The 16,781-nt window shown below is 41.1% G+C and overlaps 1 protein-coding gene across 9 annotated transcripts in view; it reads right to left on the minus strand.

Annotated features, from left to right (window-relative positions):
• Positions 1–16,781, minus strand: part of ASPH (aspartate beta-hydroxylase) — a 262,524-nt gene that overhangs the window by 143,207 nt on the left and 102,536 nt on the right. For all 9 annotated transcript variants that reach the window (XR_003002936.1, XR_003002933.1, XR_003002935.1 and 6 more), the window contains exon 14: positions 14,864–14,905. Coding sequence is in view for 2 of the 9 variants with exons in the window: in XM_024742547.1 (XP_024598315.1) it covers positions 14,864–14,905 (42 nt within the window). In the remaining 7 variants the exon portion in view is untranslated. The remainder of the gene's footprint in view (positions 1–14,863; positions 14,906–16,781) is intronic.

Here is a 16,781-nt window from a genome sequence, read left to right on the forward strand (position 1 = left end):
GGAATACTACTCAGCCCTGAAAAAAGAATGAAATAAGGCCATTTGCAGCAACATGGAGGGACATAGAGATTACCATACTATGTGAAGTAAGCCAGAGAGAGAAAGACAAATATCATATGATACCACTTATAGATGGAATCTAAAAAAAGATACAAATGAACTTATTTACAAAACAGGAGTAGACCCACAGACATAGAAAACAAACTTATGGTTACCAAAGGAGAAAGGGGGGTCAGGATAAATTAGGAGTTTGGGATTAACAGATACACACTACTATATATAAAACAGATAACCAACAAAGACCTACTGTATAGCACAGGGAACTATATTCAATATTTTGTAATAACCTATATGGGAAAATAATCTAAAAAAGAATATATATATATATGAAACTGAATCACTGTGTTGTACACCTGAAACTAACACAACATTGTAAATCAACTATACTTCGATTAAAAAAAAAAGTGGAAGTGATTGTAAGAGTCTGAGGAGAAGCTGTCACAGGGCTGAGGGAACGGCAGTGCAGGGAGAGAGCCAATTTCCTGGCTAAATGAAATGGTTAAATTTTAGGGAAAATAAGATTTGAAAATAAAACTCTTAGAAATAATTTCATTTGCCCATATCAAAGAAAAAAGCTGTAATTTCTCACCAGTAAAACTTAGATCCAAATCTATCTTCACTTGAATAAAAATGAATCTACTAATTTCACTGTGTTTCTAGATGATCATGTTTTTTTTAACAGAATGCACTACTCAGCATGCTGTCACTTAGAAGGTGGTGACATTCTAAAACATAACAGATGACTGTCAGCCTGAAAGATAGGATCTATGTTGTGATTCTTTTTATGAATAACGTGTAGCTTATTTTTATGCAATGGCACACTGCATGTTTGGGTTTTAACAGATGGCAAACTCTTTTTACCAGGGTTTTAAACTTGCAAACTGGGAATGAAAACTATTTATACAGTACACACTTTAGCTGATCCTATCTTTGGACACGTTTAATTAAAGAGTGAGCTACCAATAGCACAATCAAGCAGACACATGGGAGAAGCAGGAACTTGCTTCCTTGCTGAATACATTATTTTACTCCAGCAATTAATGGCACGGTTGAGTTTTATAATAAATCCCTTAAGCATTTAGTTTTTTTAGTTAGCTGTTTTCCAAAGCACTGTTAATAAAGCTTTAACACCCGAGGCAGAAGGAAAGCACATGGGGTTCATGGAAGCAGTTAAAAAGCAAGATGCAGTATGAATCAAAGTGACAAGGCAACAAAATAAAAAGCTCACCCAAGTTCATTAGTTTTATGCAGAAGCTATAATTTGCAATTAATGCTACTTCCACCTTGAGCAGAGTTGATATTATATAATCATGGTAGCTAACTGACCCTGAAGGCTCCAGATAAATAATACATAAATAGTTCTAGAAATAGGCTCTAATTTAATCTATTTGGTGAACCAGAAAAGGAACAAACAAAAGGTACCATCAATGTTATTGAAGAAACAAAGGAAAGTACTTTAAAAATCACTGGATATTAAAAAAAAAAGAATTATAACAATTTTCCCCCAAAGTGGTAGTTGTCAAGAGTTTCAAACTGGGACTCTAATCAATGTCAATTGTTTCATAGACAGCATTCCTGTGATACCCTAGTAGCACTGCTCTTGGAGTTAAGATGAGCTGGCTGTATGCAGAAACACGTAGGAGTTGTTTTTCTTAACCCATCATCCCTGTCATTAAAAATACTTAGGGGGCTTCCCTGGTGGCGCAGTGGTTGAGAGTCCGCCTGCCGATGCAGGGGACACGGGTTCGTGCCCGGTCCGGGAAGATCCCACATCCCGCGGAGCGGTTGGGCCCGTGAGCCATGGCCACTGAGCCTGCGCGTCCGGAGCCTGTGCTCCGCAATAGGAGAGGCCACGGCAGTGAGAGGCCCGCGTACCGCAAAACAAAAAAACAAAACAACAACAAAAAAATTAGGTATCTGAATTCTCAGGTCTATGCGAAGAGACCTGCACGGATACAACCCTTGTTCGCTAACTGAGGACCAGCCCAAATGTCACCCTCTATGAAGACGTCCATTCTTTCCACCTACCCTCCCACCCCCAGTAGTGAGTTATTCCCTCCTTGATGCTCCCACCGCGTTTTGCTCATAACCTCTGCCTCCTTATATCGTTTGCTTTATTTGCTCTATTTTCAGGGCACTCCACAGAGCATGGCAAACAAACAAAGCTGAAACGCTGGTTAATTTAATGAATCATCCCTCTTAACTAGAAGCTGCTGTCCCTTGACTCAGTTCCCACGCTCGTTCTTTAAGAAGTCAACACACATAGGGGTGAACCGGGACTATACCTTCACCCAACACAAGTGAATCTCCGGTAAAAGAAATGTATTAGGATATATGCAATTCCTACCCTTACTCCCTTCATCCACATGAGCTGACTTCTTAAGAATTAACTCAAAAGCAAAATCAGTCTTCCCTGATTCTACCATAATCAAATGGACAAATGTACTTATGATTTGAAATAAGTTTAGAATTTACAATATAAGTTGCTGTACATTTGCCTTAAATGATTAATATCTCTAGTAGTGAACAATTTGGAGGATGTATGAAATAGATTCCTTTAACTATCTCAGTGATTTTTTTTACGACTTTAACAGAAAAGAGTTTATACAAAGTTCTCCCTGGCCATCCAAGAAGGCATCCACGGCAGTGAACCACAATGCCGAGCAGCTTCTGTGTGTAAAGCACAGCTGGGCCCCATCAGGAGAGGGCAAAGCATGAGACAAAAGAGTGCAATATATTTGCTCTCTATTATTACGTTTACATTTTTCCCCGAACATCGTCATCCCATATAAGAACAAATCTTCAATCAATGATATGTCCTAGGTCCCCAGATGTTTTATAACCTGCACACGATGAGGGTTAAATTAGTTAAACAGCAAAAATCCCAAAGAGAGCAGTTTCTGCCCCTGGCTGCTGCAGGAGGGTGGAGAAAGAGGACAGTAGGGCCAGAGGGCTTGAGCACAGTCTGCCTGGAAGTGGGTCTCTCCTAGTCAAAGGCCAGAGAGGCAGTCAGTGTCTTCCCAGGTGGTATCTCTGTAGCGTTGGAAGGGCTGAAGTTGCTTCCAACATTTGCTGACATCAGTGCGATAGTAACTAGTGGTAACAGAAAAAGCTAGACTTAGGAAAGCGTCATTGTTCTTTAATACCTGAAGTTTGAGTGCGGGTAGATGGTGACTGAGAATTCGTTAACATTTTTCTCTTAGTCCCGATTTAAATTTGCAAGGTTTAGCAAAGGAATGGGCCCATGTGAGGTGAGAAGAGGGTTTGCAGATGAGACAGAACATGAGCCGCGAAAGAGGAAAAGGGTCCAGAACCAAATTCAGACACAGACACCCTGCCCAGCTCAGCATGCTACCAACGCCACAATGAGGAAGTAGCCGGTTCTCAGACCTGCACCGCTGGGGCAGGGGTCTGCTTACCACTTGTGGCTCGTGTATTTATCTGTAGGAGAGCTGTTTAATAGACTTAACGATAGTTCTTTCCATAGTACAGGTTCAGCTCCTCTCAGATAATCCTTTTGTTGTCTTTATATTTTCTTAAAGAGTCCCTTCAAATTGGATTCAAATACTCTCAAGGAATGGTATCGGAACCAAGTGGACCCAATGAAAAAGTTTTAGTTAAGAGGATCCTGGCGCACAGACCAAGTTGACCAGGTCATCAGCATGCCTTACCTAGTACTTCTCAACATGTCTGCTCATTATAATGACGGTGCTCCAGAGCCAGGAAACCACAGTATCTGGGAGTGGGAGCCGGGGCACTTTCTGAAAACTCCCACATGTGACTCTAACATGGAGGCGGGGCTGAGAAATGCTGCATTACATACCGGTGCCTACACGGAAGCCAGCTGTGTTTAGGTGCCTCCCTGGTTTCAGTAGCAGTTCATTATCCATATACCAGCTTCCAATGTTCTGGATGGAGGGCGAGGAGGCCAGTGGGGGGTTAAATCAAAGCATTAAGGCAGCTGATAAACCTTGAGTGTCGCTGATGTCCCTGCACCAACCCCGTGCCCTGCTGCCATCACCCTGGACCTAAGAGTCCATGGCAGGGCTGGCGGTGGGCTCTACCCTACGCCAGGGCCTCTGGAGAATTTCAGTGCTCCTCTTCTACGTGAAAATACTTTGTCAGCAAACATCCTCCCACTCCCAGCCTTTCTTGTGGTCTTTTCCCGAATCCCTGTGAGAGTTAGTGGCTTCTCCCCATTCCTAAGATAGATCTGCCTGTTGCCTACTGGATGGCCTTCCGACACCACCTGCTGCGCCTGCCTGACTTTCCTGAGTGCCTGCCTGACCTTAGGCTCCAGCCACTCCCATGCTGCTCTGCGCCACTGCTGAGCCGCCTCAATAACAGCAAAGGGCTGTAGGATCTAAGGAGATAAAGTAGAAAGAACATTCTAGCAAAGGAGAAAAGCACGACTGACGTGGTGTTAGGGATAAATAGACCAGCTTCCCAGGCAGAACGTGATCAAATCCCCCAAAGTGAAACAGAAAGGATGTGATTTATTTTCACTATTACTAATACTTTCTGTTGTCAACACATATTTGATTTTTTAATGAAAAATATAAACATATGGCAAGAATTCCTGCTGTAAATGTCAGTACAATTCACCATTACATCAGAAGAATGAAAAATGCTGGGAGGAAGGACTCTGTAATCAGACTGAGATAATTCTCAGTAATACCTTTTTCAAACTAAGGCACTCTCCAACTTGAAGTCTCGTTTAAGTAAATGAATATATTCAACTACCAACAGCACTATCTTTTTATGGCACATTTTTTGAAAGCTTAATTTTAAGCTAGCTTGGGCATATGTAGCTAATATGTCACTCCTTAATATGCTTCGGTATACAAATAGACGTGTTAATACACAAAAAATGGATTATTCTGATGCAGAGTCTCATTTCCCATCAGTTAAAAGAAAATTTAGATCCTAACGATAATTGTAAAACACACTAATATCTGAGTTTTTTCCTTAAGAAACCTATTTTTCTTCCCTTCTCATGTTGTCACAATCATTACAGAAATGAGCACTGTAAAATGTTGAGTGTTCAATGGGAAACATTAGAATGGGATTTTAATGATAACAAAGAATTTGCCATTATTGTCCTGTGGTGTATTTGACTGAAGAGCCACTCTAGTGGAAACAGGTGTCTGAATTATCACTCGTACCATGATACAGTTAAAGATCACGAAATGAAAAATAAAAACAAAGCAAATGTGTATTTCAACACAGCTAAAAACCTCTGCTTCACTTGCTGAGACTGGTAATATATGCTGAGCTTATTGAAATCACTAAAATTGCTGTAATTAAACTTCTCTCTAAATCAGACTTGTATAAGAGTCAGAAATCTCCTATAATTAACTTATCTGGAGAAGTAATCAGACAATAACTGCTGGTATATTTTAGGAACCACTAAATCTACTGTAGCTGTTGAATGTAACGACTATAATAGATCTCTAACAGCAGTTATCTCATAATGTCTTTTCACAGCTGCAAGGGTGGAAGGGAGATTGTTTTTTCAAAGCTTTGCCCTGAGTTGGCTTAAGTGTGTTATTGCTACATTGCTCTTCTACATTAAGGGAAAATTCTGAAGCCACAGTGGTGTGGCCTGAACTGAACCACCAGCCCACGCTACATCTAAATGGGCTGTGGTACTAATAATGAAAAACTTACAGTGTTTTAGGGACTGCTGAAGACAATGAACCAAAGCACCTCCAATCGACAGCTAAAAGACAGAAGACCTACATACACTGACGGTGCAGGAACTGAGTTCAAGGCAGTGATGACTTGGTCAAGCCTATGTACATCAATGAAAAGGACCCTAAGAGACCAAATAATTGAAGCTTGATGACACGTGTCTCCACAGTCAGAAACTACAGTTCTTATCTCAATAAGATAATGAATAAATTCTTTGCTGGAAGCATTTATTCTTTGCCTCACTCTTCCCAAGCTCCCAAAAACAAAATCATCTGAATCAACGTTGTCCAATGTTTTTGTACATACTTTATTATTTTATAATGGCAAAGTATATGAAAGCACGGTGATATTGTTAGACCTGTTCAGAGGACACCATTCTCTCACGTATTCATTCATACACTCATTTATCCCAACCATTATGTACCTGTAAGGCATGGTATATGAAGTTAATAGATTAAAAACCAATTGGGAACATATTTTGGTAATACAAAAATCCAACAAGGGGTTAATATCAGTAATACAAATGAAACCACTGAAAATCAACAAGAAAAAATTTTTTAACTAAAGTACGAAGAGGCAGTTCACAGTCAGGGAATCCAGAATGGGTTGGAGATATCCAGCTTCTTCAATATTCAGAGTGTTAGTATTCTATATTTCACTCATTAAATCAATGAAATATCGCTGAAACGTTAAAACAATTATTTGAAGGCACTAGAACATGACTAAAGACAGGGAGAAACTTAAAAATAGAAGGGTTTATTCTTGAAAGATTGTTTCTACATTGGGTAAGAATGATGAGTTTGTGGTTTTCTTGCATGGGCAGTGTCCTTCCTCACTGAAGGGCGTGGATGGCGGCATTCAGAGCGACAGAGCAGATAGAAATTTAAAGGAGAAATGTTGGAAGCAGGAGAGCCACAGAAGGACTGAGATCCTGAGAGTAAACTCTGCCCAAATCCCTGGCTGATGGTTAACTTTCCATCTTCATGGGTAACCCCAGGGAGGCTGGTGAAAAAGCAAGCAGAAACTCGAAGAGGATGCATTCGTTATACATGACTGCAAAACAAACTACCCCCAAACTTAGCAGCTTACAACCACCATAAACATTTATTATCTTACACAAGTTCCTCCTCCTCCACAGACCTGCCTGAAGGGCTGCTTGTGTGTTCTCATAACATGGCAACTGGTTTCCCCCAGAGCAGGTATCCAAAGGAAAGCAAGGTAGAAGCTGCAATGTCTGTCATGACCTAGCCTTGGAAGTCACACTCTGTCATTTCTGCGATACCCTCTGGGTCACACAGGTTCGCCCTATTCAGTGAAGAGAGGACTACAGAGAGGCATGACTGCTAGGAGGCAGGAATCATCGGGAGACTTCATGGCAGCAAAAACTATGGCAGAAATCGATCTTCAAAAAACATAACTGCTTCTGGTGAAATCTGTAAGTTTGTTGTGTCTTGCCTGAATACATTTCTCAATACACACACAGTCTGAGTAGCAGAAAATAGATGTCCTCCTGGCTTGAGATATAACTTGCGCAGAAGGTAGCGCTGGCAAAGCAACCAGAAACTTAGACGGGGAATCCCACATGCAAAGGGAAATCTCAGAAGCCAGCCCCGAGATCTGAGTATGAATCCCGCCCAAATCTTCAGCAGACCAGTAAACTATGCAGCCACAGGGCACCTCGACCGCCACCCACCAGAGGGCTAGACTTAAAAACAGCGGTTAGAAGCCAAAAACCCTGAGCAGAGGCAGTCGCTGCTTCCTACTGCAGGGGAGACAGATTTTTTCCGTTTGAGCCCAAGCAAATTAACTGTATACTAGACACCAACAACTCCCAGAAAAAGCAAAACAAATTCCAGAGATGCTACAACATATAACATACACAATCCAGCTTTTGACCAAAAATTACTAGACATGCAAAGGCAAAGGACTCTCCTGACTCATAATCAGGATACAAAAAAGGAGTCAATAGCGACTGCCTTTGAGCGTGCCCAAATACCAGGTTTATCAGAAAAACACTTCAAATTAGTGATTATAACTGAATACAAAGGATTACAGAAAAAACAAGGTTTTAATGAGTGAACAGATACAAAATCTTGACAGTGAAATGGAAACTACAAAAAAGAAGCAATTGGAAATCTAGAGCTGAAAAGAACAGTAGCTGGAATGAAATTTTAACTAGATGGACTCAACAGCAGATTTGAAATGGCAAAAGAAAGAATCACTGAACTTAAAGATAGAGCAATAGAAATTATGCAATACAAAGGAAAAAACTGAACGAAGGTTCAAAAGCTGTGGGACAGTATCATGCAGTCCAACATGTAACTAATTGGAACACCAGAAGTAGTGAAGAGAGAAAGAAGAAAAAAAAATACTTGAAATAATGGCTAAAAAATACTTAATTCACAAGATCTTTTTGATAAGGACTACATGAGAAACTATGTGAAAATAACTTGAGATATAGTACACTGTAGACACAAAGTTCATTCGTACTTGGATATTCTGTTTATAATTCTCCCTTCCCACCATTTAGGCTATTTGCATCTCATATTATCACCATCAGATGAAGAGGCAATCAAAGGAAATGGAATTAACCACATTTTTTCATACTACAACTATTTTATTCAGCTCCTACTATGTAATGGTTAATTGCCACTGGAGAGATGTAATGGTTAATTTGATGCATCAAATTAACCAGGCTATAGTACCCAGATATTTGGTCAAACTTATCTGGATGTTGCTGTGAAGGTATTTTTTTAGATGAGAAGATATTTTTTAGATGAGACTAACATTTCAATCAGTCGACTTTGAGTAAAGCAGATTTTTCTCCATAATGTCAGTGGGCCTCATCCAATCAGTTGGAGACCCAAAGAAAAAGACTGACACCCCTCCCACCTCCAAGAAAGAGGGAATTCTTCCTCCAGAATGTCTTTGTCCTTGAGCTATAACATCAACTCTCTTCTGGGTCTCCAGTTTGCCTGCCTGCCTGCCCTGCAGATTTTAGACTTGCTGCCTGTACAATGTTATGAGCCAGTTCCCTAAAATACATCTCTCTGTGTCTGTGTTTCTTTCTAAACACACACACACACACACACACACACACACACACACACACAAACACACACACACTATTGGTTCTTTCTGTGGAGAACCTTGACTAATACAAGGGTGGAGGAGGTCATGGTTCCCACCCTTAAGAAGTTTTTTGTGTGTGTGTGTAAAAATTAAGGGGAAAACTCAAAATACATGTCAAAAATCTGAAACACGAGGTTTCTTGGGAACAGAGAAGAGAAGTACATCTTCTAGCCTCGGGTAGGAGATGGGGGTGTAGTCAGGGAAGGCTTCCTGGCAGAGGTCATCGCTATGCTCAGTTCTGAGGAACAGGAGTTTGTGACTGTGAAGTGGGGAGTCAAGGAAGCGCATTTTGAACAGAGGAAAGACATAAGCAGGCGCCAGATCCTGAGATGCTTTAAGTGCTGCCGTAAGGAGTCTAGTTTTTAATCCTCAGGGCAATGTTCTCCATTTTTGCTCAAATACGTTACATACAGTTGTAAGAATCCCAGGAAAATCTTCACAGAGACAGACATATTGATATTTTAAAAACATGAAAACTTCTTAATTAGGCTTGATTATTGCCCTTGTTGGCTCTCTCTCTATTTTCCTTATGATCACAGAAAACTCAGAAATACCCGTATGAGGTACTGGTTGCATTAAGCTGATTTAAGGGCAGTAATATAGCCATCCCAGACTTTTCTCTAAGTTGCACAAAAAATGTCATTTGTTAGTGTAAATGTGACTTGTTTTCTAGTGCCAACTGGTGTTTTGTTGAGGCACTATTACTTTTAAAAGAACACAAATAGTAACCAGGAAATCTTTAAATGCCTTTTTAAAGACGTTCACAAAATTTAGTGAGTAAGCATATCCTTAATTGTAACGAATAATATAGTGGGATATTAAACATTAGTCTAAATCAAAGGAGAATTGCTGGAAAAGACTCTGATCCAGAAGCAATTTTATCTAACACACACACACACACACACACACACACACAGACATACAAACACATGCAAAAGCACATTCCCTTTTTGCAGGCATGGGTATATTCTGTTGCTCCTCAAATTTCTTTAAAGGCTCACAAATCCTGTTCTAATAACTGACATTTGACATGTATTAAATCAGTAACACACTGCATACTTTTAACATTCAATGAATTTGTTAACGCACAGCTTTTTAAGAAGTCACGTTTGACTCCTTTCTCTCATACCCCATATCCTAACCATTAGCAAATCCTACAGACCTCACATGGGCATATATGCAGAATCTAACCACTGCTCGCCACATCTACCCCACATCCTAAGCCCAGGTGTCACCATCTCATGCCCGGACCACAGCAAGCATCTTCTAAGTGGCCTCCCTGCTTCCAATTTTGCATCCTTACATCCAGAATGAGTCTTTTGAAACATAAAGCAGATCATACCAACCTTCTTCTCAGAATCTCCCAATGGCTTCCCATCTCACTTGAGATCATATTCAAAGCCCTTCTTCAAAGCTTTATGTGATTTGGACCCTATAACCCCTCTGATCTCACCCCCTCCTCTCTCTCTCCCTTCATATTCCTCACCTGCCACACTAGCCTCCCCACTAATCCTCACACGTGCTAAGCACACCTCCCCGAGGGACTATGAATATGTTTTTCATGTTCATATTCCACCCTTGGAACTCACTTCTCCCAGGTGGCTGCAGAGCTCACGCCCTTGCATCTTGCATCTCCAAATGTCACTGTCCAAGAGGCCCATCAACAGAGCAACACCCCAGCCCACTGTCATTCTCTGTACTCTTTTCCCGTTTTATATTCCTTTTCATACTTATCACTGCATATTATATTCTATTTTTTTTTAATTATATACTTCCCTACATACACATACACTAAAATATAAGTTATAAGTACCACGAGAACTGAGACTTTGTTTCTATTGAATGTTTTAGCCCCAGTGCCTAAAACAGGGCCTGGCACATAGCAGGTACTCAATATGTTCTCAATAAATGGATGAATAAAAATAACTGTTTGAACTGGACATTTCATAAGCCATTTTTGTGTTGCATTACTTTGTGACTCACAAACCCATTCTGTGGCTGTGGAATATGGAATGTGTGGGAAAAGATGACATCCAGTGGGGAGAAACTGATATAGCAATTTTAGCTAAAACAGATGTAAATAAACTGATTCAATTTAAGAAGCTGGCATCTCCAAAGAGGGCCTGTTTTGGAATTAGCCCTATTCCAAACCTATGACTCTATCAAAATATACTAAACCTGATTCTCTAAAAGAAAAGGATCATATAATTATTAATTCTAAGTAAAAATAATATCTTCCCCCTCTCATCCGTGGTTCTTTGATAAAGAACTTGAGGGAGGTAACGCGGTAGAAAATTAGACAACCTAATGGTTTATCCTGAGACAAATTTACAATTACTATTTTAAAAAATCTCCATTTCTATTATTATGAAATTAATGTCTGGCTATTAAAACATTCAATTTTTTCACCACATATTCCGGAAATGGAATATTTCCCCTTCCCTCTGCCCTTCCAGTTAACAGCCCTGGATGAATCTATCTGAGTAAAAAACAGATGGAATTCCCAAAGCTGACAATTTGCTCAAATAGGATTTTCAGTAAATCTGGGGTAACATTGATTCATTATGTCTTTTAATCCTAAGACTCTTCTTGGATGTCACAATCAATAAAAGACTTCGGTTGCCAACATCCCTCGGTTGGTACTGATACAGGTATTAATATAAGTTCTACATGATGGAGTGAGAAGCCGATCAGGTGAAGCTGCTGCGGATTCTCTCCACAGGTTCCGTGAAGAAATAGCCAAGGGAGCCCACCTCCCAGGCCCCTGGAAAGATCGCTTTAGGCTCAGAACCCCGGGAGGGTAAAGCTGTGCAAAGGGTACCAGAGGGAACCAGGCAGTGCAGAGGGACACACAGCCCCCGGGAGGAAACGGAGCCCCGCGGAGTGAGCAGCCTGAGGTCACAGCAACGCTGTGCACGGCGTCTGGAGCAGGGTTTGCCCCTGTTTACGTTGGCAACAAGTGACCTCCACAACCCACCCTCCCGTCTCTATCTCTGCAAGAAGGTGCTGGAGTGAGCCTCCCAGAAGCCAACCAGTCAGAGTGTGAAGTGGAAAGGCTCTGCTCTGCACAGGCACTTGCATGGGCTGGGCATGGCGCCCCACTGCATGAAGAAACCAATCCTGACTCTGCCATGGTCTGGCCCCTGACTTTCTCTCCGACTGCCCTCCACACAATCTCAGATTGTTAGGGGTGCTCCAGCTTCTCAGGCCTTCGCTCCCGCCTCAGGACCTTTGCACAGACTGTTCTCTGCTTGGAGTGCTCTTAGCCAAGTCTTCCCACAGCAGCCTCGAGCACATCATTAACCGCCTCAGAGACCTTCTGAGAGCGAGAACCCGATGCGTGAGGGCTGTAAACCACTGGAAAGGACTTCGGTTTTACCCTGCGGAAGATGTGAAGAGGCTGGAGGCATGTGAGCAACATGATACGGCTTAGGTTTGAAAACGGTCACTGTGGCTACTGAACTGAGAAAGATTATAGAGACAAAGCAAGGCCAGTTAGGAGGCAAGTGAAATAATCAGGCAAGACATGGTGGCAGCTGGGACCCAGGTGGTAGACGGGGGAAGGTGGCAGGAAGTAGCTGGATTCGGGATCCATTCGGAAGAGAGGACAGGGTTTGAAGATGGAATGACAGGGAGGCAGGAAAGAGAAGATTTGTAGGAGGAGTGTATTTTCAGGGGAAGGTCAGGAGTTCCGTTTTATACTTTTTAGGTTTGTTGCGATTATTTGATACCCAACTGAGGGCACCAGGTAGCCATCAGGTAGACAGCTGGACATACCTGTCTAGAGTTCAGGGAAGAGGCCCAGCCTGCAGTTAAAGCAGTAGTCTTTGGCATAAGGACATATTTAAAGCCATGAGATTTGATGGGATCATCAAGGGAGTGTGTGTAGATGGAGAAACACTCTGAGGACTGATCCTGGAGCCTCCAATGCCTGATGGTCAGGGCGAAAAGGAGCAACCACCCCAAGAGGCTGGGAAAAAGCAAACAGTAGAGATAGGAGGAAACTCAGAAGACCGTGGCATCTTGCAGGCCAAGGGAAGGAAGTGTTCCGGAGGACAGGAAGTGATCAGTTCTATCAAAAGCTGCTGATACCCTCTTCTCTGCTTTGTCTTTTCTCCTTAGTACTCATCACTACCCAACAGAGTAAGTCATGAATATAGTGGAAGATGGGGGAGGTAAGGCAGCATGGAGAGCTTGTGTGAGTAGATGATCAGGTGAAATCCCAGTCATCTACATATAAAAGCCAGCCAATGGTTTCCAATATGGAGGAGAAAATTGTGGAATTCAGAAGTTATTTAGAAATGTGTAGGTGTAAACAACTTAAATGTCCATTGACAGATATATGGACGAAGATGTACTACATATGTACAATGGAGTAGTACATATATACAATGGAATACTACTCAGCCATACAAAAGAAAGAGTGAAATAATGCCATGTGCAGCAACATGGATGCACCTAGATATTATCATACTAAGTGAAGGCAGAAAGAGAAAGACCAATACCATATGATAGCACTTAAATGTGGAATCTAAAATATGACCCAAATGAACCTATCTATGAAACAGAAACAGACTCACGGACATAAAGAACAGACTTGTGGTTGCCAAGGGAAAGGGGGGTGGGGGAGGGATGAATTGGTAGGTTGGGGTTAGCAGATTTAAGCTATTATATATGGAATGAATAAACAACAAAGTCCTACTGTATAGCACAGAGAACTATATTCAATATCCTATGATAAACCATAATGGAAAAGAATATTTAAAAAACAATATATATAAATGTATAACTGAATCACTTTGCTGTACAGCAGAAATTAATACAACATTGTAAATCAACTGTATTTCAATTAAAACAAAAGAAATGCATAGGGAAGTACTAGAAGAAACAACTAAAAATGTTGGGATGGGACTCATGGATAGGGAGTAGTAGGGTAGAAGAATATTATTTTTCTTTATAAGTCACACTTTAAAAATTAGACCTGTATATCACTTTAATATAAAATTAAAAACAACTAGTCAGAAAAAAAAAAATGCGTGAGCTAAATGCTTGGTTCCCAGCCTAAGGGCTATAAAACAATGGCCACAGGCCAGTAACTCCATATACTCAAGTAGTATTTACATACTGAGTAAGTAAGATCTTGGACCTTACTCGAACTGTATCTTTTAAGTGTAAACACTTCTTTTATCACCACAAATTAAAGCCATTCCTGAAACTCCAATAATGTTTAATCACTGACGATTTTATCATTCAATTGACTCTAAAAGTATAAACACTATTCTATGATCACCCATATAATATTTATAAATTTAACTATAAATTTAATAACTCCTCACTCTAATGACCTCTGTGAGAGTTGAATTAAAATTCTACACCATTCTTAAATTTATTAGAATGCCTCTGTAATAAGTTCTCAGAAGGCAGAGATGACGTTTTCTATATGGATGTAACTGTTTGCATGCCTTTCTTTCCCACAATTCAGAGTTCCTTGAAAAAAGAACACGTTCTAATAATCTTTGGATCTCTCTACCTTGGATCTCTCTACTTGGCACCTTTGTCAACAAAGGTGACAATAATAATTAACATTTCCTAAGTGCTTTCCCTGTGCTAGACACTGCTTTAAGAACTTTACATATATTCTCACTTAATTACTATTGTGCAAACAGTTCCTGGAAGTTGGTACTATTATTATTATTCCCATATCACAGAAGAGGAAACTGTGGCACAGAGGCTAAGTAATTCTCAAGATGCATGTACAGTGAATGACAAAACCAGGATTAGAAGCCAATCTCTCTCCAGAGCCTTAGCTTTTAGTGTTTATGGAGAATATTAATGTCTGTTGATAAAATCATTGAAATAATTAACTCACTGGCAAGTTATTTTAACTAGTGATATAAAATAAAATCATGTTATTCATGGATAGTAATGATACAGTAACTCTTCCCTATGTATACGTGAAAGGATTTGATAATCTCACCTTTTTCTTTTTTTTCTGGATCGTCTGTTTTCTTATTTGTTTCTGAAAAGACAAAGCAAAATAAGTACTGTGAGAGTCATGATTCAATATCTCAAATTACAGGACTATCTTAAATGAATTCAAATAAATATCGTTTAAGAACAATATTTCTGGGATTAAGAGATACACACTCCTGTATATAAAACAGATAAACAACAAGAACCTACTATACAGCACAGGGAATTATATTCAATATCTTGTAATAACCTACAATGGAAAAGAATCTGAAAAATTATATAATGTATATGACGGAAGCACTTTGTTGTACACCTGAAACTAACATGACATTGTAAATTAATTACACTTCAATTTAAAAAAACAGAAAAATATTTCTGGGCAAACAATTTAATTTTCCTAAATCCTGAATTCTTTACACATGCAATTTGCTATAAAATATTAAGAATCTGAATAACTTATAAAAGTCGCCGAGCAGTAAGTAGGCATTGGGCACCAGGCTGAATGTTCCTGGTCTATAAGGGGTGGAGGGTCATCTCCACCAACAGTAAGTGCCCCTGTGGGTGCAAACTGGGTCAGGAGAAGCCCTCCTCAAGGCCCGTCCAATATTTTTATTGTCTCCTAAAGCCATATACTACTTTATAATAGGCACTGTGTGCTTTCAAGGAATGCAGCATGCCACCCTACTGAGAACACTAGCCTCACTCCTAAAGGACTTCATACATCCACAGGTGACCCACTGGGGATGCCCACACTGAGCCCAGGTGCGCTATAGCTCACCTGCTGAGGAGAGGCTGTATCAGCCTCTCACTAAGTTCATCACAGCTAGTGTCTCTCCACCAACGGATGGGGCTGCCGAGCACAGCGAAACCCACCAAGAACCTGGACAGGCCAAAGAACACCCACCACACACAGGGAACAGCACATGACCTGACTGTGTAAGCAAGCTCATTTCTGCATTTATAACCTCCTATCTGGCCTTTTGTTTAGTACAGATTAGGATCTAGTTAATTTTCAAGGTAGACCAGTTAATTTCTGTCCCAGTAGGTACTTATCTAGTCTTTGAGAATTCCTAGGAATGATGTGTATGCCTGAGTTCCAGTGGGGATGGGGCAGAGTTTGGGAGATTGATTAAAAAAATCATAGATTCCAGGGACTTCCCTGGTGGCGCAGCGGTTAAGAATCCACCTGCCAATGCAGGGGACACGGGTTCGAGCCCTTGCCCGGGAAGATCCCACATGCCGCGGAGCAACAAAGCCCGTGCGCCACAACTACCGAGCCTGCGCTCTAGAGCCCGCAAGCCACAACTACTGAGCCCGCGTGCCATAACTACCGAAGCCCGTGCGCCTAGAGTCCGTGTTCCACAACACGAGAAGCCACCGCAATGTGAAGCCCGCGCACCGCAACAAAGAGTAGCCCCCGCTCGCCGCAACTAGAGAAAGCCCATGCACAGCAACGAAGACCCAACGCAGCCCAAAATAAATTAATTAATTTTTTAAAAGTCATAGATTCCATCCTTTCCCCAGAGTAGATGTGAGAGGGTGCGGGTGCCGTGCAGGATGTGTTCAGGGTTGCAGTCACAATCATTGGATTTTTTCATCCCCAGTTTCCCACATTCATTCATATAAACCATTTCATTTTTTGGAGGCGACAAGTAAATCTGAGGCAGGCTCCTGATGCAAGGGGTATTTTTATCCATCGAGTGTCTTTCTCCTTTGAGACCCCAGGCGAGAGGAAGCAAACTGACTAAAAGTGTGCCAGCTTGGTGCCAAGCACAAGGCACGTCTCTTGTCTCCCGACACCCTCTGCAGAAGGTCTTATCTCCTTCTTCGTGCAGAGAAGGAAGCGGAAGCTGAGAAAGTAGAGGGCCCAAGTCATCAAGGTCAGCGGTGCACACAATCCCAAAACACGCTCTTTCTCCTGT

Source organism: Neophocaena asiaeorientalis, unplaced genomic scaffold (genome assembly GCF_003031525.2).
Source record: "Neophocaena asiaeorientalis asiaeorientalis breed wild unplaced genomic scaffold, Neophocaena_asiaeorientalis_V1.1 scaffold226, whole genome shotgun sequence".
In the NCBI taxonomy this organism is placed as follows: Eukaryota; Metazoa; Chordata; class Mammalia; order Artiodactyla; family Phocoenidae; genus Neophocaena; species Neophocaena asiaeorientalis.